Here is a 20,786-nt window from a genome sequence, read left to right on the forward strand (position 1 = left end):
TTACCACCCACTGTGCACAGGGCCTGGGCTGAGGGCTTCCTCGATGACTCACTCCCGATCCTGCCCTCACCAGCGTATGCCTTGAGCGCTATCTTTGTCATCTAGTGCTGCTGTAACAGAAATACCACAGGTGGATGCCTTTAAAAAACAGAATGTATTCTCTCACAGTCTAGGAGGCTAGAAGTCCAAATTCAGGGCATCTGCTCCAGGGGAAGGCTTTCTGTCTCTGTCAGCTCTGGGGGAAGGTCCTTGTCATCAATCTTCCCCTGGACTAGGAGCTTCTCAGGTGCAAGGAGCCTGGGGTCCAAAGGACGCTCTTAGCTCCTGCCACTGCTTTCTTGGTGGTATGAAGCCCCCATGTCTCTCTGTTTGCATCTCTCTTTTATATCTCAAAATAGATTGATTTAAGACACAACCTAATCTTGTAGATTGAGTCCTGCCTCATTGACATAACTGCCGCTAATCCCACCTCATCAACATCATAGAGGTAGGATTTACAACACATAGAAAAATCACAACAGATAACAAAATGGTAGACAATCACACAATACTGGGAATCATGGACTAGCCAAGTTGACATACATTTTTTGGGGGGACATAATTCAATCCATAACAACTGCCAAGCCTCTAGCCCGCTGCCTGTGGAGCAGAGACCACGGGGACACTGGGCCGGGAGAGGCCTCTCTCACACCATGCCATAAACTCTCGTGTCCTGAATGAGCTTTTAAAGTCATTTTTCCTGTTTAAATGAGACTGGCTTTGAGCCCCATCTCCTCTGTGGACCGTGTGAATTAGAGCCTGGCTGAGCAGTCTTTGTCGGGGCGCGGGTGGGGGGTGGGGGGCTACGGCTCGCGCCAGGGAGCTGGGAAACGTCAACAGTGCGCTTACTGGGTCAATTTTGAGTTTTTTGAGAGACACGGGCAGGTGGCCACTCGGAGCAAATGTGACTGTCTCAGAGCTTCAGGAATCAGCTCCTGAGCAGCCACAGGCTTGAGTGTCAGGGTGCTGAGTGGCTCCATGGTGGGAAGCGGCCTCCGCCTCCTTCTGCAGTCCTTCTCTGGGGGGAGCTGTGCCAGGCGGACCCTCAGCTCGGAGCAGGCAGCGACAAGTTTCTAGATGTCTGTGGTCTCCAGTGCACCCCACTGTCAGCGTCCCCTGAGCTAGGCAGGTCCCACCCAGTGCTCAGCCTTCCCTGGGGGTCACTGTGGACTTGAGGACTCACCCAAGGGCTGAGAGGTGGGCACAGTTGCCAGGCTTGTAGGTAGCATGAACCCAACTGGGTGGGGAGGGTCCCGTCCTACCAGGCTGGGAGGCCCCCACAACGGTCGTAGTCTCGAGGCTGCTGACTGCTAGCCGGCAGGCCAGACGCCTGTCAGCTGTGTGTCCTTGGCTGGGCGTGTGTCTCAGAGCCCTGTTCCTGCCTCATTCAATGGGCTTATTTAGAGTGCACCCCCTGCCCCCACCACAGCATGGGGCTGGGAAGGAGGCCAACAGTGTACTGGACAACTCAGTTACGGCACTGTCATTTCCGTGGGGTTTGGGGCCCCCAGTCCCTTGCTCTTCTGGCCTCAAGCAGCCCCTGGCACCCAGATCTCAAGCGAGTGGCTTTCACAGTCAACTACGAATTTGCTGCCGGCTGAGTAGAGGGCCTTCCAGCAGCTCATCCACAGGCCTTTCTCTGTCCCCCACTTCTTGCCTTCTCCCTCCTGCACCCTGCTCCAGCTTTCCCCTCCACCCAGAAGGCCCGTCTGCAATGGTGAACCCAGCCCACAGGCCCGGGTCTGCCCTCCCAGGCTGACCCCTCCCTCCCAGGCCGACCCCTCCCTCCCAGGTACAGTGCCCAGCGGGGCGGTTGGTGTAGAACTGGCTTGTGCTTCTGAGCTGAGTCCCTCTCGAACTTCCAGGCAGAGGCATGTGTCGTCAGATCCCAGCCCCCGACCCAGGCTGGCCAGGCTGGTGGGTGATTATCATCCAGAGCGCCAGACTCGGGGTTCAGCTGCCGTCCCCTCTCACTGCCTCTGGGCCAACCGTGACGACTTCCGAGCCTGGCCGCTGATGCCTGTCAACCCCGCACGGCTCAGCTCAGACAGTTCTTCAGGCAGAGGAAGCTAGAGGCTCCTGACCCCATTTTACAGACAAGGAAGTCAAGGCCAGCGGGTGGCTAAGAGGCTTGCCCTGGGTCCCTGCAGTGGGCTGAATGGTGGCCCCAGGAAGATGTGTCCACATCCCAACCCCTGGAACCTGGGAATGTGGCCTTGCTGGGAAAAAGGGTCTTCGCCAATGTAACTAAGTGAAGGATCTTGAGATGAGGTCGTCCTGGATTATCTAGGTGGGCACTAAATCCGGTGACAAGTGTCCTTACAAGCGTGGATAAAGAGAAGACACAGAGAGAAAAGAAAGCCACATGAAGACGGAGGCAGAGATTGGAGCGATGGTGCCACAAGCCACGGAACGCTGGGAGCCCCCAGGAACCAGAAGAGACAAGTGAGGATCCTCCCCTACAGCGTGTCGGGGGCATGCAGCCCTGCCTGCTCCCTGCTTTCAGACTTCTGGCTCTGGGGCTGTGAGATGATAAACCTGTGCCTTCAAGGTAATTTGTGGTAGCAGCCGAGACACTCACAGCACTTAGACGGAGCCCCAGGAGCCATGTCCCCCGTCTCCCAGTGTTAACACGCCTTCTTTCTTCTTAAAGATTCCAGAGATGCTGGTGGGTGCTCCTCTCGGGAGACCCCATTTCTGGGTGGCAAGCTGGCCTGGGCCCAAGGTTGGCTAGCAATCGTGGGGATAACAGTGACTGTCACTGGTAAGTGGCCCACACTTGTGACTGAGTGCTGTCCTCGTCCCCCAGGTCCGGGCCGTAAGGCTGTCATTTGTGGGCGAGCTGGGCTGGGAGCTGCACACGCCCAGGGCAGCCTGTGTGCCTGTGTACAAGGCCATCATGGCCGTGGGCGCAAAGCTGGGTCTCGTCAATGCGGGCTACCGGGCCATCGATTCCCTGAGCATCGAGAAAGGTGTGTGTGGGGCCTGGGCGGTGTGGTGGGGCAGGGGGAGGGGGCTGCGGGAGCCACACTCCGTTAGGGCCTGCGCAGAGCCAGCCCTCACCCACTCCACATGCGCTTCCTTTCTTTCGTGCCATGCCCTCTCTTCCCCCAAATGGTCTGTTTCCCCAAGCCTTCCTGCTGCCTATGCACCAGGCCGTAGCGCAAAGGCCCTAAAGCCCCTGCAGCCCCAGAGATGGGGGCTGGGGTCCCCTCACCCGCCCACACAAGGACTCTGACTGGTAAGTGCTTGTGCGGGGTGCGTGTGGAGAGCGCCAGAGCTGGGTTCAAATCCAGCACCTCTGTGTCTCTGAGAGCTTCGAACAGTGCCCCAGCAGAACGAGCTCTGAAGGCTCAGATGAGCCCCATGCCCTTGCTCCCAGGAGGGGCACTCTGCAGAAGGTCACTCCACAGACGGCCAGTGGAGCCTCGGTCGGAGCGGGGCTGGACAAGCACACCCAGCTCGCGTGTCAGCATCTGGCTGAGACGTCGGGCCCTGCTAAGCTCCTTCACAAGCCCCCTCCCCAACCTGACAGTGCAGGGCTGGTCTGGACCAGGGAAGCTCACCCAGGGGAACCTTTTAGAATGGAGAATGCCCCCTCCTGCCTGGGCTGTCAACGTTGCGAGTGGTGGGGATTTGGCTGCATGTGAGCGGGAGGGCAGCATCCATGGTGTCTTTGAAGGGCGCCCCTCGCCCACCTGTGCTGGCACTGACGGGCTCGCTCCCTCCCCACAGGCTACCGGCACTGGCACACGGACCTGCGCCCGGATGACAGCCCCCTGGAGGCGGGCTTGGCCTTCACCTGCAAGCTCAAGTCTGCCGTCCCCTTCCTGGGGCGCGAGGCCCTGGAGCAGCATCGGGCCTCTGGCCTGCGCCGGCGCCTGGTGTGCTTCACCGTGGACGAGTGAGTGTCCAGGGCCCAGTGGCTGCCCTACCAAAGCAGACGGGCGCCCCGATTCCCTCATGTAGCTCCGAGACTGACCGCAGGTCAGGCACCCTCTCCCAGACGCCCACAGTGGCCCCGGCACAGACAAGGAAACTGAGGCCCGGAGTCACAGGCTGTTACAGGCGGAGGTGGGACTCCACCTGGCCTGCCGCTGGAGCAGAAGCTGCAAACTCAGACCCTCCAGGGCTGGGCAGTGGCCGGGCCAGTCAACAAGCTTGTGGGGACGTTTAAGTCAAGCTCAGGTTTTAGAGGAGAAGGTGATGCCGAGCCGAGCCAGTACCTCTGGGGGTAGACCCGGGCTGGGGACCTTGGCAGGGTTTATGGGGTTCCGGGCCACCGTGCAGAGACCTCCTTTTGTGTTTCGGCTAAATCCACAGCCTTGTGATGGGGGGCTGCCACCCCTACTTACAAGTGGGGAGCACAGAGTGCCAGGGACAGGGTGACTCATGCGTGCCCGGAGATGGAATGGAAGCCCCTGTCTGAGGGGCCGACCACCCCCAAGCCCCAGGGATCAGAACATGGCACTCAGTCCCCACGGGCTGGCTCACATCCCCCTGGATTCCTGGGAGAGCTGGGTTCTGGGAGCCTGACCTGCACCCCAATTTCTGAGCCCCTCTGAGATGATAACATGATGCTAACAAGTAGTGGGAGGTGGGGTGCCCAGAGACCAGAAGGCTGACCTTTCGGACCACCAACTGCACAGACACAGAATCTGAATAGCAGCTTGCAAGGAAGACGAAGCATCTTGGAGCTCTGTTGGCCGGGAGCTGACAGCCAGCCTCCAAGGCCATCTCGTCTCCCAGATTCCTGAGCCTTCAGAGTGTCAGGACTGAACGTGGAGGGGGGAAGTGAGCAAAGCTGTGACTGTCACTGTCCTGCAGCTCTCTGGGTTCTCGTCAGGCTCCATGTTTCCCATGGCACTGCTTGTCCACCTCCTGGGGAGCAGGTCCAGTTCGGGGGTGCAGGGGCTGGGTCTGCCAAGCCCCTCTGCCCGCCTGGCCCTGAGGCTGATGATCTGCTCTCAGGACCGTGCACACAGCGGTCAGCCCCGCTCTGCATGCTCCCTGCCAGGTCCCAGCATCGCCTGATCGGCAGCTCGGTGCTGTCCCTGTGCCAGGAACACACGGAGAAGCTGCTGGCTGTGGTGTCCAGACAGCCGCCATGACTCCTTCTCTGGGCCTGGGTGCCGGGCAGCCTCTCCGGCCTCAGTCTCCTCTGCTGGGGAGTGCTGCGGTGGGACCGAAGGAGCCAGGACATGTTGACAACAGCTGCTCTGATCCCACCTGGGTCAGCCAGGCGGTGGCGGGCTGATGGGTCTGCTCCAGGTGGCAGAGCCAGGGGGCCTCCCCAGACATGCCCAGGGCTCTGTTTTTTCTGCCTGGGCCCCACACACCTCTGGTCGTGGTCACACAGCCCGGGGGCACCCAGCACCCTGCCCTGCTCCCCGCCTGGCACAGCCCCCACCATGCCGTGAGGTGGGGGTCTGTTCTTAGGAGTCCCACGAGGCTAGATGCTCGTCTGCCTTGCCCGTGTCGTGTCCCCCACGCCTGGCCCTGTCCTCGGCACCCAGCAGGCACCCAGTAATACCACAGGTGATGCACTTGGAGGGAAAGCTCTGGAAGGATTCACACCCGAATGTTACTGGTTACCTCTGGGCACTGACATTTCTGTAATTTAGGTTTACTTTTATTTATATATTTTTAACGAGATTTATTTCATTCCACGGGTACTCGATTAGATTTCAGTTTAATATTTTCTCTGTCTTGCTATTTTGAATTTCCCAAAGTTTTACAGTGAGAGCAGAGCAAAGTACTTTTGATAAATTACGCCTCACCCTCGAGTAAAGATGAAATGCACAGGCTGCCGCAGGAAATGGTTTAAAATGCTCAGAAGTTACGTGGAAAAGACCTAAATGGGGGCTTTTCCAAATACGTGTTTTTGGTTTTTTTTGGTAAAAACACTGAAGTCAAGTTGTGGTTTGGATGTTTCTGTTCAAGACTGTGCTCGTTCTAGGGCCGAATCATCCAACGTGCAGGGTCTGCACGGGCTTGCTTGTGCTCACTTGCTAACCTGAAACAGCACGAGTTCATACACTGTGCGCTACGGATCAGTCAGTAAGCGCAAATACGCCTGTGTGCACCTGCTTAATGTGAGCCGATGCTTCCTGGTTAATCCGCCCCTGGCTTTTTTGCTCCGAGCCTGCGCCCTGCGTCCCCGGGGTTGGCCGGGCCACGGCAGCCGCCCTGGCTGCGTTGAGCTCCAGGTCTGGTGGTCGAGGTCTAGCTCCCCCTTTTTCTCCCAGACAAGCGGATGTGCTTCCCCATGTGGGGCTCTGGGGTCTCAGCGTCTCTCTTGCTTCTTCCAGAAAAGTGCCCATGTTCGGTCTGGAGGCCATCTGGAGAAACGGCCATGTGGTGGGCCACGTCCGTAGGGCCGACTTTGGGTTCACCATCGACAAGACCATCGCCTACGGCTACATCCGGGATCCCAGCGGCGGGCCGGTGAGTGGGGGCCGGGTCCTTCCCAGGGGAGCCAGGCAGAGAGCTGGGAGGAGGTGGACCCAGGAGGAGCAGTAAGGTGTTTTCTTTCTGAAACAGTCCGATTTGGGACACTCCAGGCTTTCCTTGGTCAGAAAGAGGCCTAGGGCTGGGCTGGCTCCCTCTCGCCCCTGGAGCCAAAGCCAGCCCTTTGTCCTGGGGACGGACTGCAGGGTGACAGAGACCCAGCCTGTACCTCTGAGACTCAGCCTGCCTCCCCTCCTTCCATCTTCCATTCTTCACCAAGATGCAGCCTCCCTGACCCCAGGTGACCCCACACCACTGACCCCCCACATCCTCAAGGGACCCAGGCCCTGGGGTGTGGGAGGCCGGGGGATGCCACGCTGGCAGGACTCAGGGCTGCCCCCTGGAGGGGGTGATGGACAGAGAAAGGAGACTCACGGCCACGTCCCAGACAGCCCTGGACGGCAAGGAAGAGGGCGCAAGGCTGCTCCTGGCGGGGGGCGGGGGGAGGGCAGTGGCGTGGCGCTCTGCACTCAGTTCTCGTCTTTCAGCTTTGGGGAGCGGAGGGGCCCCCAAGGGAGCGAACCTTTCCTTGGCCCAGCCTGAGTGAAGCGCCTGTCCCCTGCCCCCGTGGCCCCTGACCCGGCGACCGGGCCATCTAGAGGGAGTGGGCCCGGAATGGTGTGGGGTACCTCACTTCCTGTGCACATGGCTCATTCAACCTGCATCCAGCCTGTGGAGGGAGGGGGCGGGAGGGAGGGCTGACGCACTCCAGTCTGTCTCTGGAAGCTTCGCCCAGCCCGGGGGAGCTGCAGGGGAAGCCGAGGGGGAAGGGGCCGAAGCTCCCACCCGGGGCCCTTCCCTGCAGGAGCCGGGGCAGGGAGGCCACGGGGCGGCTGAGTCCTGCGGGAGCCTCACCCTCATCAGCCTTTGGGGCTCTGCCCTTTACTTGTCTGTGACCTTGGGCAAGGGCCCTCCTTTCCAAGCCTCAGTCTCCTCCTCCGTAAAATGGGGACAGACCCACCCCTGTCCCCGGGACTGTCGTGTAGCTCCCGGCTCAGCGTGAGAACTGAACAAGCAAAGGTGCTGATGGAAGAACGCGGCTCGGGGGGACGCAGGATGAGGGCTGGGGTCCCGCGCAGGAGGGCTTGGGGTCCACGAGGCGGCTGTGGAAGGCCTGGAGGGACCCCGAGGACAGGAGGGAGCAGGGGCAGGAAGCGGAGGCCGCGGCCCCACACGCTCGGCTCTCTGGGGCGAAGATGGCTTCTCTCCAGGCCCTGGGGCCCCCCAGCTAAATCAGGAGGAGGTGAATGGCCAGGCAGAACAGCGGTGGGGGGAGGGAGAGGGGTCTGGGCCTGGGCCGCGGTGAGACCGCCCACCTGGGTGCTCTGCCGGGTGCTTAGTTACCGCCCACCTGGGTGCTCTGCCGGGTGCTGAGTTGTTAGGCAGCTGTCAGTGAACGCCGTTGCCCCCAGCTGGGGCTGGACACCCCCCACCCCCGGGATTGCAGCCCCGGGAGGGAGGAGACCCCAAAGAGAAGTCCTGCCCAGGGGGCCGAGGAGGGAGTGGCCGGCCAGCCATGGGGCCCTCCTGCATGCCGTACACCTGTCTGCTCCCTGTGAGGCCCCCTGGGGCCTGTTGTCAGAGCTCAGGCCTGGGACGCTGCGGCGCTCACCGAGTGACTTTCTAATGGGTTACCCCACCGTCCACTGTACGCCGGGTCCCTCCACACGTTGTCCTACTAGGTGGCACAGAGCCCTTCAGGTGGGGAAACAGGTACAGCGAGGTTACATGTCACATCCAAGGCCCCCAAGGGCTTCTGCTCCATCACCTTGGTGTCTGGTGAGGACTGAGTGCACTCGGGCCACGGCCCACAGAGGGTCAGTGACCTGCCACAGGAAACGGGGTGTTGTGAACCAGTCCATGAGTAAGAAGCCAGCAGCTCCCGCCGGCTCCAGGTTACCCTGATGCTGTAAATACAGAATCCCATCCAACTCCCCAAAGGCCCCTACGTGTCAAAATTGTGATCCCTCACGGGGAGAGGTCAGGTCATCTGAGCTGTGCGGCTGGCGGGGGCAGAACTCTGAGCCTGCGCCCGTCACCCCTGGGTGTCCTCAGTCAGATCGTGTTGCGTGTGAGACCCATGTCATGCGCTGCTTTCGAGACAACGTCAGTAAGAGGGTGTGTGTGTGTGCGCGTTACTGTCAAGTCGACTCTGACTTGTGGCGACCCCGTGTGTGTCAGAGTAGACCTGTGCTTTGTAGAGTTTTCTTTTTTTTAAATTTAATTTATTTATTTATTTTTATTGTTGTGCTCTAAGTGAAAGTTTACAATTCAAGTTAGTCTCTCATACAAAAATGTATACACACATTGTTATGTGACCCTAGTTGCTCTCCCTATACTGGGACAGCACACTCCTCCTTTCTACCTCAGATTTCCCGTGTCCATTCAACCAGCTCCTGTCCCTCTCTGCCTTCTCATCTCACCTCCGGACAGGAGCTGCCCATTTAGTCTCATGTATCTTCTGTAGAGTTTTCAATGGCTGATTTTTTGAAAGTAGATCACCAGACCTTTCTTCTGACGCCTCTGGGTGGACTCGAACCTCCAAGCTTTCTGTTAGCAGCTGAGCGTGTTAACCACTTATACCTCCCAGGGACTCCAAGAGGGTACAGGGGGTTAATGAGACATGGGGCCAGAGACAGAGGGTATAGTGGGCGTTCATGGGACAAGCCAGCAGCAGGTGCACATGGAAGAGTATGGCCTTCCCAAAGCCCTGCTCTCCTGGGACTGCCTCCCCTTTGGACATCTGGCAGCCTGTGACTTTGTCCACTGCCTACAGGCCGACGAGGAGAATGGCACTCTCGGCCCTGCAGTCGCCCGGCTTATGGCGCAGCTAGAAGCCTCTCCACTCCTGGAGCTGCAGCGTCTCCTGTTTTTCATTTTTCACCCAGCCCTGAGCTGCTGGGAGTGACAGCGGGCCTCCACCTCGCAGAGCAGAGGCCCCCAGGCCCCTCCCCAGGCCCAGCTCTGGGTTTCGTGGCCGTGCAGGGAGAACAGGCGTCCCTAAGCAGCCAACTGCGGGAGAAGTACAAATGTCATGTCGCATCGGCTGTGCCAACTGGACGCAGTGCTCTCTCCTCCTTCCCCAGGGACACCTGCCCTTGAAGGCTGCTGGGAGGGCCGCACCAGGGGTTGGGGGGACAAGGAGGATGCGGAAGCTAAGCTGTCCAGAAAGCCGGTCCAGCCATCTGCTGGCCCCTGGGGTCCAGGCTTGGTGTGGCTCCAGGGCCTTCTGTCTGTCCCTGCAGCTGCTCTCTGGGCCCAGAAAACCCAAGTGTGTGCCCAGGTTCAAGGAAGCGGTCCTCGTTTCCGCTTCCTGTGCTTTCCCAGGACCTGGGATTACTGGGCAGAAGGGGTGTGGTCTGGAAGGAGAGTCTTACTGCCTCAAGACCTCAGCTTTGCTGGACCAGGAGCCCACCCCCAGCCCAGCGGCACGACATTGACCCCCTCTGATTCAGAGCAGCACACTGGTTCAGGGGCAGGTTTGCCTGAAGGAGGGCCGAGCCCCCTGCTGGAGGGGCGGGTGGGCGTAAGCCCAGGCTGAGGGCTGAGCCCCCTGCTGGAGGGGCGGGTGGGCGTAAGCCCAGGCTGAGGGCCGAGCCCCCTGCTGGAGGGGCGGGTGGGCGTAAGCCCAGGCTGAGGGCCGAGCCCCCTGCTGGAAGGGCGGGTGGGCGTAAGACCAGGCTGAGGGCCGAGCCCCCTGCTGGAAGGGCGGGTGGGCGTAAGACCAGGCTGAGGGCCGAGCCCCCTGCTGGAAGGGCGGGTGGGCGTAAGACCAGGCTGAGGGCCCAGCTCCCTGCTGGAGGGGCAGTAGATGTAAGCCCAGGCTGAGGCCAAGTGACCACCCCCTCTGCCTCACAGGTGTCCCTGGACTTCGTGAAGAGTGGAGACTACGCTCTGGAAAGGATGGGGCTGACCTATGCTGCGGAGGCACACATGAAGTCACCCTTCGACCCTGACAACAAGAGGGTGAAGGGGATGTACTGACCACCCTGCGGGCAGCCACCACAGCTGCTCCAAAAGCCAGGGGCCATCCCCCCACCCCACACCATCACTCCTCACTTCCCAAGGACCCCGGCCAGAACCTGGGCCCCTCCCTGTCCTTGGTCTAAGCCTGACCCTGCTAAAACCCCCGAATCTGGAGACAGACAGAGAGTAAAAGAAGACCAAAGATGCCCCCCCCCACCGCCGTGGCTAATCACATGCCTGGAGTCAGTCTCTAGTGCACCTCCCCACAAACCAGCCTGGAAGCATCTTGGGCTCCGGGGCCGTGCCTGTGGCCCTCTGCCAGCGTGCTAGGAGTGCTGAGTAAATCACTGGTAGGCCCCATGTAAAAGCAGATGGGTCTCACTTTCTGTGCTGAGCTTGGCTGATCGGCAGCGGGCAGTTGGAGCGCTCCATTGGAGAGTCGTGAGGCTGTGTCTGGAATGGGAACAAGCGAGTGGTGATCTATTAGCATTGCCTGCTGCGGGTGCAGTGAGGAAGGCATGAGCATGCGTGCAGGTTCATGCCTCCCTGTGGCCACTGCTGGTCTGCAGGGAGTTCATTTTTCAGATCCCAGGAGGAGGGAGCTAGAAAGTTCTTTCTGTCTTGACCTCTCAGTTCTTCAGGAGGGAAAGCCTTCTGTCAGTCACCGGCCCATGAGCAGAAAAGCAGGGGTGTGGGGGCCCCAGATCGGTGCACCAGCTCCTGTCTCGGTTTCCCCATGAGTCCCTGGCTCCTCAGGGTCCAGAGAGTAGGAGCATCTTCCTGTCTGGGAGATGGGCTACTTCGTCCCTCTGTCTGGTTAGGGAACAATACCTGTACTCACCTTCCTTCTCCAGGCTAGCCAGCCCGGGAAGGACCACGTCACACACTCTGCAGTGCACAGTGTCATGAAACATGGGGATGTCCCCACACCCATCCCTTGGCCTTCAGAATCCTTTAGCACTGCTGTGTCAAGGAGTAGCTGTGCCCCTCCTGCCAGGCAGACCCCGACGTCCCTCCTCCACCTTCACCCTTCACCTGCTGAGATCCAGAGGGCTGTGCTACTTCAGGCTGTCTTGCCGAGCTGTGCTCTCTTCAATGGGCAGTGTGCTTGCAGATGCTTGAGACCATGAGGACCGGGCTCCCACAGATGTGGGCTCAGGCAGTCCTGGCTGAGCTGGAAGATGGCCGAGCTAATCAAGTTGGAGCCGTGGGAGATTGTGGGCTCCAGAGAGCCTTTCCATGGTTTCAGAAGACCGAGGGGCAGGAGAGAGAGCCCAGGGCTAAGCTTTGGTCTCTGCTGGGGAGGGGCCAAAGGAGAAGATCCCCACAGAGGAAAATTCCAGGACAGGACCTGGGGTGGCTGGTGTGCTGGCGTGGGGCAGTGGGGAGGGGTTGGTGGCGGTCAGGCCTCTGACAGGCTGCTGAGTTCTGCATGGAAGGGCATGAGGATGCCCCTCGCCCTCTCCTTCCCTCACATTCTAGAATAACAAGCAAATCCTATTAGTTCTCATGTGTCTGGAGCCAGATCCCATCTCAACCCTACCTGTGCCCCACCAGCAACTTGTGCCTGGACATTGCAGTGGCCTCCCACCTGGCTCCTACCTGGTTCCCACCTGGCCTGCTACCTGGCTCCCACGTGGCTCCCACCTGGCCTCCCACCTGGCTCCCACCTGGCCCCAGCCTCTGTCCTCCCCACACATGGCCAGAGGGGCTTGTCTAGACCTAATGCAGGCCATGCCCCTTCCATGCTTAGGGCCCCCCACCTGCCTCCCCATCACAGCCTCTCTGACCCCTACTTCTCCTCCCCCTCCCCCCTTGCTGTCTCTGCCATGATGGCATCCTTGCTCTTCCTCAGACAAGTCAGGCTCGTTCTGTCTTCAGGGCCTTTGCACTGGCTCTTCCTTCTGCTGGAGGGCCACTCCCCGAATACCCAAGGACTCACGCCCTCACCTCCTTCAGGATTTCACTGAAATGTCTCCTTCTCAGTGAGCCTTCCTGGTGGTCCTATTTAAAACTGCACCCTGCCCAGGCACACCCCATCTCCCTGTCCTGGTGACTGTCCCTTCTGCACTCGTCACCATCTGTCACTCTGCTGGTACACTCCATGAGTCTGTCTGTCCCCCAGCGTGTGAGCTCCTGAGAGCAGAGGGGCTCCTACAGAGGGCCCATTCACAGCCGGCACTAGGTAACTGGAAAATGGATGGAGAGGTGGCACGAGGGGGTGAGACCCAGGGTCAGAGGGACCATGGGGACAGTGGGCCTGGCCTGGGGGACAATTGTGGTGGTCCTTGGTCCAGGGCTCTCAGAGGGCTGGAGACCTCCTCAGTCTATGTGGAAATGTGCAGCTTCCAGATCCCACTTAAATCAGGTTCTTGAAGGCGCCCTGAGCAGCCCCTCTGACGTGCAGGAATACCGAGTTGAGGCTACCGTGGCTTGAGTCTAGAATCTTCCACTGACAGCTCCCAAGGCCCCAGTGGGACGCTTCCACTGATGCAGAAGTTTCTAGCCAGGGATTCATGGACCCTGGGGGTGGCCTTCCACCCAAGAACTGCCTGGCAGATGTGGGGTGTGCGTGTGTATGGAGGAGGGCAGATCTCCCTGGGGAAGCTGTTGATCATTTTCAGGGAATTTTAAATGGGCTACGACCCCCCACAAGGCTCAGATCTCCTGTCTTAAAACACCAGGTCTGGGTGCAGAAGAGGATTCAATGGGGGGTGCTTTTCAATAACAAGAAGCATTTTCTAGCTGCAATGGGGCAGAGAGAAGGTGGGAGCACCAGGAACCCCAGCCTCGATTTCCCCGTCTGCACATCAAGGTAGGTGAGTGTGAGTGGTAACTTGTCTGTGAAAGTCAGTGTCCCGCGTCTGTGCTCATGGGGCACGTGGGAACGCATGGCGGCATTTTTGGTTGTACAATGACATACTGCGTCGGGGACCAAGGAGGCGAAGCTTTTTGTAGCGTGAGGGACAAGCCGTAACCACAAAGACTGGTCCTGTCCAGAAGGAGTCCGGAGAAAACCCTTGCACCCCTGCGGCTGTCCAGGCAGCTTCTGTCCAGTGCTGGCCAGAGCCAAGCCTGCCGAGGGGCTGTCCCCTTCGTTGCTTGGAGCTGTGGGGACCCCTGCCCCCCGTGTAACTTGGCCGCACACCCTGAAGCAGCGCTGGCCGACGGAGCTTGTTCTCTCTGAGCCCAGCGGTGCCCTATGTCTGTGCTGTCCAGCACAGTAGCCATGCGTGACGGTTGAGTATTTAAAGTGTAGCAACTGTGACCAAGACACTGAAGGCTTTATTTAATCAATTCACTTTTAAACCTATGTAGACACACGGGACTGGTGGTACCACCCTGGACAGTGCAGCCTGGGGCATGCTGGGACAGGCCAGGGAGCATACCAACTCCAGCTGGAGCCTGCAGCCTGGGGACACCCCCAGACTCCCTCAACATTGTTCCTGCGTGAGCGCACCTCGGGAGGGAAACTCAGCTGATGGGCGTGCCACCCTGGAAGCCCCCTCGGGGGGCTGGGGAATCCTATCCTCATGGGTAGATGGGGGAATGGAGGCCCAGAGAGGGAAAGCAACTTGCTCAGAGCCACACAGCAGAGGTGGGGATAAGAGCTGGACTGCTGGACTCACCCGGGGCTCTGGCCATCCCCCAGTAACTGGGAAGCTGGCCCAGCCCTGGGGCGTTGTTAGAGGGCCTGGCCAAGGCGGCCACCCTCACCCTGTCGTATGTCAGTTGATAAAGCATCTCCCCACTGTCTCCATTTGACCCCCACAGTGGCCCCAGGGGGGCTCTACGCCTGTCTGAGAGTAAGGAGGTGGGAGGTGAGAGCCCAGACTCTGGGATCTCCACAGCTCCCTCCTGGGTGATCTGGGGCGGTAACTAAGGACTCTGAGCCTCAGTTTCCTCACCTGTCAATGAGAACAGGAACAGCGCTGAGTCAGGGTTTCCGGGGGATTCAGGGAGGCGAGCTCAGCGCAGTGCGTTGCACATACTAGTGCAAGCTCGTAACGCCCACCAACAGCTCCTCAGAGCAACGCCGCGATTGTAATAACCCGGGGGCCTCGTCTGGGGTGGGGTGGCCGGAGCCCAGAGAGCGCCCACTGGGAGGAAGAGAATGACCAGCCAGCGACCTCGCGTGGGTCAGAGACAAGAGCAGTGGTGAGTGGGGTGTGGAGAGTCGCTGTGGGTGGCGGCAGGTTTGGGAGCTGGAGTGATTCTTGATCAGCACGGACCCTCTAGGGAACGATGAGCAGGGCGCGTCTCCTGTCTGAACCTCGGTTTCCTTCATCAGAAAGGCTGGAATGACACCACTACTTCTCGGGGTGTTTGAGGGGCAAAGCTGTCACTGCTGGAAAGGCCTGGGGCTGTGAGGCCAGGCTTGCTCCCCTCTGGGCTAGCCAGGCCCCTTCTCTGGACTGGGCATCGATAGGGTCAGAGGGAGGGGCCTTCAGGGCTAGGGGAGCCGGAGGCTGCCCTGCTTGTCCCCCAAGGTCAATGGAAGCTGGACTTTGCTCCGCCTGCCACCCCAGGCTGTAAAGATGGCTGAGGGCCGGACACTCCCGGCTTCCGTCGGGGCCTGGCCTTTCACCGCGATGATGCCGTGATTTAGTGCCGAGCGGGGCCTCTCGCCTGTTCAGCCTTATAATGAAGTGTCTCGCAGACGGAGCAGTGCGCCTCGCTGATGTCTGGGGGGGAATCGAGGCGCCATCCATCACCCTTTCCCCCAGAGGCTGGGCAGCGTTTTGCTGAACTGGCTGAATCACGGAGCAGCCTGCGTCTCCCTCCAGAAACTGTCCAAGAGCTGAACTGGCCCTTGCAGTGGAGACAGCACACTCAGAGTGGAGGGGGCCGGAGCCCGAGCCCAAGCCACCGGAGATGTGACCAGCTCTGCATGGGCCAGGAGGAGGCTGGGGGACGGCTTCCCTTGTGGGAGCAGCCACCACTGTGTGCCAACATTCTCTGGGTGTGAGCTTTACCCACGGGCAAACCTCACACCCCCGGACCATTTCACAGATGAGAAAACTGAGGGTCAGGGAGGAGAAATGGCTGCCCAGGTCTCCCCTCCACTTGGTAGCAGAACCAGCTCTGATCCCCGCGCCCGTCTATGAACCATGTGTCACTCCGAGGGGGTAGCCGCCAGGAGTGAAGGGTTCCGTCCCCACGGCGCCGGTGCCCCGTCCCCGCCTGGGTCTCTGCCGGCTCCTCTCCGTGGTGGTGACAGTAGTTGTTAAGGGTTTCCCCTCAGGTGGGCGAAAATTTCTATTTACTCTGCCATGGAGCAATTTCCCCCGGCAACTCTCTAACTAGCTAAATGCCTTGTCCTGCCTCCGCTGGCGGGGAAGACACCCACTGGGAGGAAGGCGCTTTTCTGCAGGGATGCATTGTGGTAGCACTCACAGCCTGCGCACAGCAGCATAGACGACTGTGCGCGGGGGTGGGGACACAGGCTACGGGAGGGGTCTGCCTGCTGCTGGGAGGGGCTCATGGCCCAGGGGGACAGCTTGTCTGTGAGGAGGCCAGGGGGAGGACGGTGGGTCCTGGCATGGAGACAGCTCTCGGGACAGCGGACAGTGGCCAGTGGCCAGTGGGTTATTCCTAGTGGCAGTAAAGTGGGAATGAGGGTGTGGTCAGCACACTGCTGAGCAGGTCAGCAGGGAACCCCCACAGGACCCCTACATCCACGCAGCGCCCACAACCTGGGGAGAGGGCTGGGATGGGCTGTGTCTTGGCGGGTGTTGGCCAAGCTCCTTCACTGTGAGCACACAGAGCTGTTCCTTGGGGGTCTTCACAGAGAGCGGGTGTGCAGGGGGCACAGGGCTGGTGTAAGCCAACAGGACAGCATGAGAGGAGGCGCGAGGAGCGGGCCCCCCACTCATCCTCTGCCCCCGCCAATGCTGACCACAGTGGGGCCGCTGGGGCCCTGGGCCCGGCTGGCTGGACACTGCGGGGTGGGCTCTTCCAGAGTGGAGATGATCTCAGGCAGAGGCTGCAGATCCCACTCACCCTGCAAGGATGGGGCTGGGGTAAAATGAGGCTGGGGGGTGAGATGGGGTGCCACCACCCCAGCCACATTCCCAGCAACCTTTCCCAACCTGAACTCACCCTTCTCCCCACAAGCTGCTCCTGCTGCTGGGATTCCCACCTCAGTAAGAGAGCCCAGCCTCTCAGTCACCCAGGGTGTCCTCCAGGCCGCCCCCACACCCCTGCCCACCCCTCAGTTCCATCGTCTGCCCAAACGGAGCCCTCTAGGTGCAGACTATGGCCTCAGTCCCCTCCCTGAGAAGGCTGCACAGACACCCAGGACTCAGCCCAGCAGACGTCCACCCTGCGTCAGATGCCCACCCCACGCTACCCTAAGACAACTCGGCATCAGCGCAGCCCAGGGTACCGGAAATGTTTGATTTAGCAATTAACCTGGCTCCCAAATGTTCCAGGAAAGGCCTGCCTCCCGGACCTCTGGGCTGCAGATCCTAAGTGACTAATTTGGCATAAGGTCTGGTCTCCCCAAAGGCGGCTCGGCTGGGAATAAATTAACCGCCTCTAATCCCAGTGGGCTCCTGTGTCTCGGGGTTCAGGTCTCCCCTGCCCCTCCCCTGTGCTTTATTTTTAGTCTCTGGGGGCGGCTGCCTGACGCCTTGTTCATCACCGACGTCCCGAGAGCAGCCCTAAGCTCTGGGGCTGCCGGGGAGGGTCGTCACATTGTCAGTCTTCCCCCTACAAGGCTGTCTGTCCGGCTGGCTGTCCCCACTTGACCCTTTCCCTAACTGCTTCCTCTGAGTGTTTCTTTCCAGCTCCTTGGAGGTGGGGTCCTGTCTCACGCTCTGGGGCCCCCGCAGGGCCTGTCGCACCCTGGGCACAGCGGGTGGACAGCCTGCAGGACTGGCTGACGGGCCTCAGAGGGTCTGCACCAGCTGTGCAGACCCACTTTACCAGGTGGGCGTACTTGTGGGTGAGCACACCTGGGGGAGGGAACACCTGGAAGTGGGCATAACTGAGGTGGACACATCTGGAAGTTGGCATACCTGGGGGTGGGCTCACCTGGGGGTGGTACAGCCGGGTGACATACCTGAGGGTGGGCACACTTGGATAGCACACCTGGGGGTGGGCACAACTGCAGTGGCACAACTGGGGGTGAGCACACCTAGTGGTGGGCACGCCTGGGGGTGGTACACCTGGGGGTGGTACATCCGGGTGCCATACCTGGCGTGGGCACACCTGGATGGCACACCGAGCGGTGGGCACGCCTGGGGTGGCACATCTGAGGTGGCACACCTGGGGGTGGGCACACCTTGATAGCACACCTGCGTGGCATACCTGGAAGCGGACGGCTGAGGATTTGTTGCAGTGCATGGAGATGGGGGCGAAGCCGTATAGGGCCTTGAGCATGTCCCGGTTGAAGGAATTCCAAGGGACAGAGGCGAACTGCTGCAGGACAGAGGTCTGTGGGCAGGTGCAGACATCCTCGCTGTTGAACCTGCAGGGAGAAGGGACAGCCCCATTTGGGGTGTGGCAGGTGGGAGGGGCCCAGCAGACACAGCCCGCCTCCCTGCAGATGGGTTGTGGTCCCTGAGGTGGCCTCAGGCTGTCCCCGGGCCCTCTAAGCTGTGTCTCAGCCCTGCCCCCAGGCCCTTGATGGCTAATAGGTCACTCTGTGGAGGGGTTGGTAGTGGCTGCCCGGAGGGCTGGGTTGCAGCAGCGTCTCAGGCCAGGTGCAGGTTCAGCAGGAATGTGTGCAGGCCTCGATTAGTGATGCCTGCCACAGACACCTCAGCGAGCAGTGAGGGCATGGCTGCCACATGCCTGCTGACCCTGCACAGGACTGGGACTTGGTTCCTCACTTTCCCCACCTGAACAGGGCCCGGGGGTCCTGTGTTGGGGTCCCCTGCCACCCCGAGACAGAGGGCACACTGGCACGTTCTCTGTGGTATTCACCTGTTCACGATGTGGAAGTACTTCTGCAGGAAGCCGGGGTCCACTGCGCTCTTGCAGAGCTCCAGCTGCGTCTGGGGGTAGTAGTGCACGTAGTTGACGCACATCTCCTCCAGGATCCCGAAGCCCCCCTGCAAGACAGGGGCACCGTCACCCCGCCACAGCACTCGGCACCGTCACCCTGCCACAGCACTCGGCGTGCTGCTGCCTACCAGCTCCACCATGTGTCCACTGTATGACTGTATCATTGCTTTTGCTCAGTCATGCCCAGGGCCCAGTGGGTTCCCGGCACTGTGGGTGGAGCAGCAAGCAAAGCCAGCCCTGCCTGGTGGAGCCCACTCCGTCGATAGCAGGGGTATTATTGTGCCATTTTATGGATACAGAAATTGAGTCCCAGAAAGGGCAAGGGACAAGCCCTGCATTCCCCAGGAAGTCAGCAGCAGAGCCTGGCCCCACAATCTCCTGAACGTTTTCTTGGGAGCTGTCCTCCTGTCCCCTAGCAAGACCCTCGGGGCCGAGGACTCCAAGGGGGACCTCCCTTCACACCGGGAACCCCATGTTATCCACCGGCCGTTCCGGAACTCGGTTCTGGGAAGAACAAGGGGCTCAGGAAGAGGAGCCCATAGTGAGATTACGGGTAAGAGGTTTTAGGGTGGGTGGTCCCCCAGAGCGATGCACAGGCTTTGTCAGAGGGTGGAGTGGGCCTTCTCCCAGCCGTGAACCTGAACCTTGGGAGGAAGAGGAGAAGGAGGAGGAAGAGTAGGAGCCAGGGCTGGAGCGGGCAGAGCAGTGAGCAGGCAGAGCAGTGAGCGGGCAGAGCAGTGACTGGGCAGAGCAGCGAGCGGGCAGCTCCGTCCCTGGCAGGGCAGGGTGAGGGGGCCTGACCCCAGACTCCCCTTGGCTTGCTCTCGGACCCCAGTTGTTTTAAAACTTCCATGTGTGTCCTGGGGGGTTTATTTGGCTGGTGGGAGTGTTTGAGTGAAGAAGGGTGTTTGCTACATTATGGCAGAACAAAGGTGCTGTGAGAAGCTCAGCTTCCTGTTCACCTCCCGTCTCCCTGCAGCGCAGGCAAAGAGCTTGGGCTGGTTCTGCTCCAGAGATCAAGCACTGGGCTTGTGTGTCTCTTTCAAAGGGGGACGCACTGTGACCGGCTCTGTCTGGCTCTGGAGGCACTTAGTGGATGCTTTAGTATGCCTTGTTCTCTGTTCAAGATGCCTCGAGTTTCCTAAGGCCCCTGGGCGGGGGACCTCGGCTTTTATTGTCGTGCTGGCTTCCCTCTGTGAATGCATGGTCACTGCCAGCTGGTCTTCGGCTCAGACATCAAAAGGGAGCTCGATTCCCTGACCCGGCAGCCTGCCTCACAACCAGGAAGCTCCGGCCCTTTTGTCTCTCGCCTTGAGGAGGGAAGCGCATCTCAAAGTCTCAAAGGCTGCTGTGTCTTGGATCAGCAGGCTTGGTCGGCAGATCAGAGTGTGGGAAGCCGCTTGGATGACTGGCCTGTTCAGAGCTGCCTGGCCGTCTTCCCCTTTGATCTCACCTGTCACAGGTGGTCACCTCCACGGAGGGTGTGGGTCGGGAAGTCCAGAACACACGGGAGGCCTAGCCTGAAGGCTGGGGCCTGAGGCTCAGCAGCCTCACCAGGCACAGCATCCCCAGGCAGCCTGAGAGGGAAGTCAGTTTGGCTTCAGATTGGTAGGGAGGGGGCACGACCGAGGGCAGCATCCCCGGGCTGGGGGCTGGCCTGCAGCAGCCTCCCATTCACTGTTCTCTTGCTGGACACCTGGTAAGTCCCTCCCCTCCAGGGCCCCAGTGGCTTCACCCACAGAAGGGGGTGATGTCGTGGTCCTGCCAGGCCCCCCTCACTCCCGGCTCCCACCCAGCTCACTCACTCACCCCACAGTGAGCTCTCTGCCCAGGGGAGTCGGAGTCGGGCCCTAGCCCTTTCGTTGTCCCCCTCACTGTTTCCCGAGGGCACCTGCCATCAGGTATGTCCCCAGCACCCGGCACACAGGGGCCCTCAGGCTGCAGCGAGCACCAGAATACCCTGAAGCCTTGTGGAAACCACGTTGCTGGGCGTCACCCCAACATTCCTGACTCAGCAAGTCTGGGGTGGGGCCAAGAATCTGCATTCTTGACAAGTTCCCAGGTGATGCTGGTGCCGCCAGTCCAGGGGCCACACTAGGTGTGAGGGACACCTCTGCCCCCTGAAACTGGCCCTCCATTCAAGGAGTTGAGACTCATCCTCAGAAAAGGGTTAAAGAGCCCGAGTCGCCCACGCCAGGCCCCAGGTGCTCCTGGGCAGGCGGCGGGGCTCCTGGGCAGGTGGCGGGGCTCCTGGGCAG

General features: G+C 60.3%; 2 protein-coding genes across 2 annotated transcripts in view; one reads left to right on the forward strand and one right to left on the reverse strand.

The window, feature by feature from the left end:
• SARDH (sarcosine dehydrogenase) overlaps positions 1-10,533 on the forward strand; it is a 58,601-nt gene extending 48,068 nt beyond the window's left edge. Inside the window, exons 18-21 of the mRNA XM_004388666.2 lie at positions 2,849-3,011; positions 3,775-3,943; positions 6,351-6,486; positions 10,408-10,533. Of these exons, the coding sequence (XP_004388723.1) occupies positions 2,849-3,011; positions 3,775-3,943; positions 6,351-6,486; positions 10,408-10,533 (594 nt within the window). The remainder of the gene's footprint in view (positions 1-2,848; positions 3,012-3,774; positions 3,944-6,350; positions 6,487-10,407) is intronic.
• A 5,854-nt stretch (positions 10,534-16,387) lies between these two features.
• DBH (dopamine beta-hydroxylase) overlaps positions 16,388-20,786 on the reverse strand; it is a 22,040-nt gene continuing 17,641 nt past the window's right edge. Inside the window, exons 10-12 of the mRNA XM_004388667.3 lie at positions 18,448-18,575; positions 17,830-17,989; positions 16,388-16,519 (exon numbers count right to left, since the gene is read on the reverse strand). Coding sequence (XP_004388724.1) covers positions 16,388-16,519; positions 17,830-17,989; positions 18,448-18,575 — 420 coding nt within the window. The remainder of the gene's footprint in view (positions 16,520-17,829; positions 17,990-18,447; positions 18,576-20,786) is intronic.

This window comes from Trichechus manatus, unplaced genomic scaffold (assembly GCF_000243295.1).
Source record: "Trichechus manatus latirostris isolate Lorelei unplaced genomic scaffold, TriManLat1.0 scaffold00214, whole genome shotgun sequence".
Lineage (NCBI taxonomy): Eukaryota > Metazoa > Chordata > Mammalia > Sirenia > Trichechidae > Trichechus > Trichechus manatus.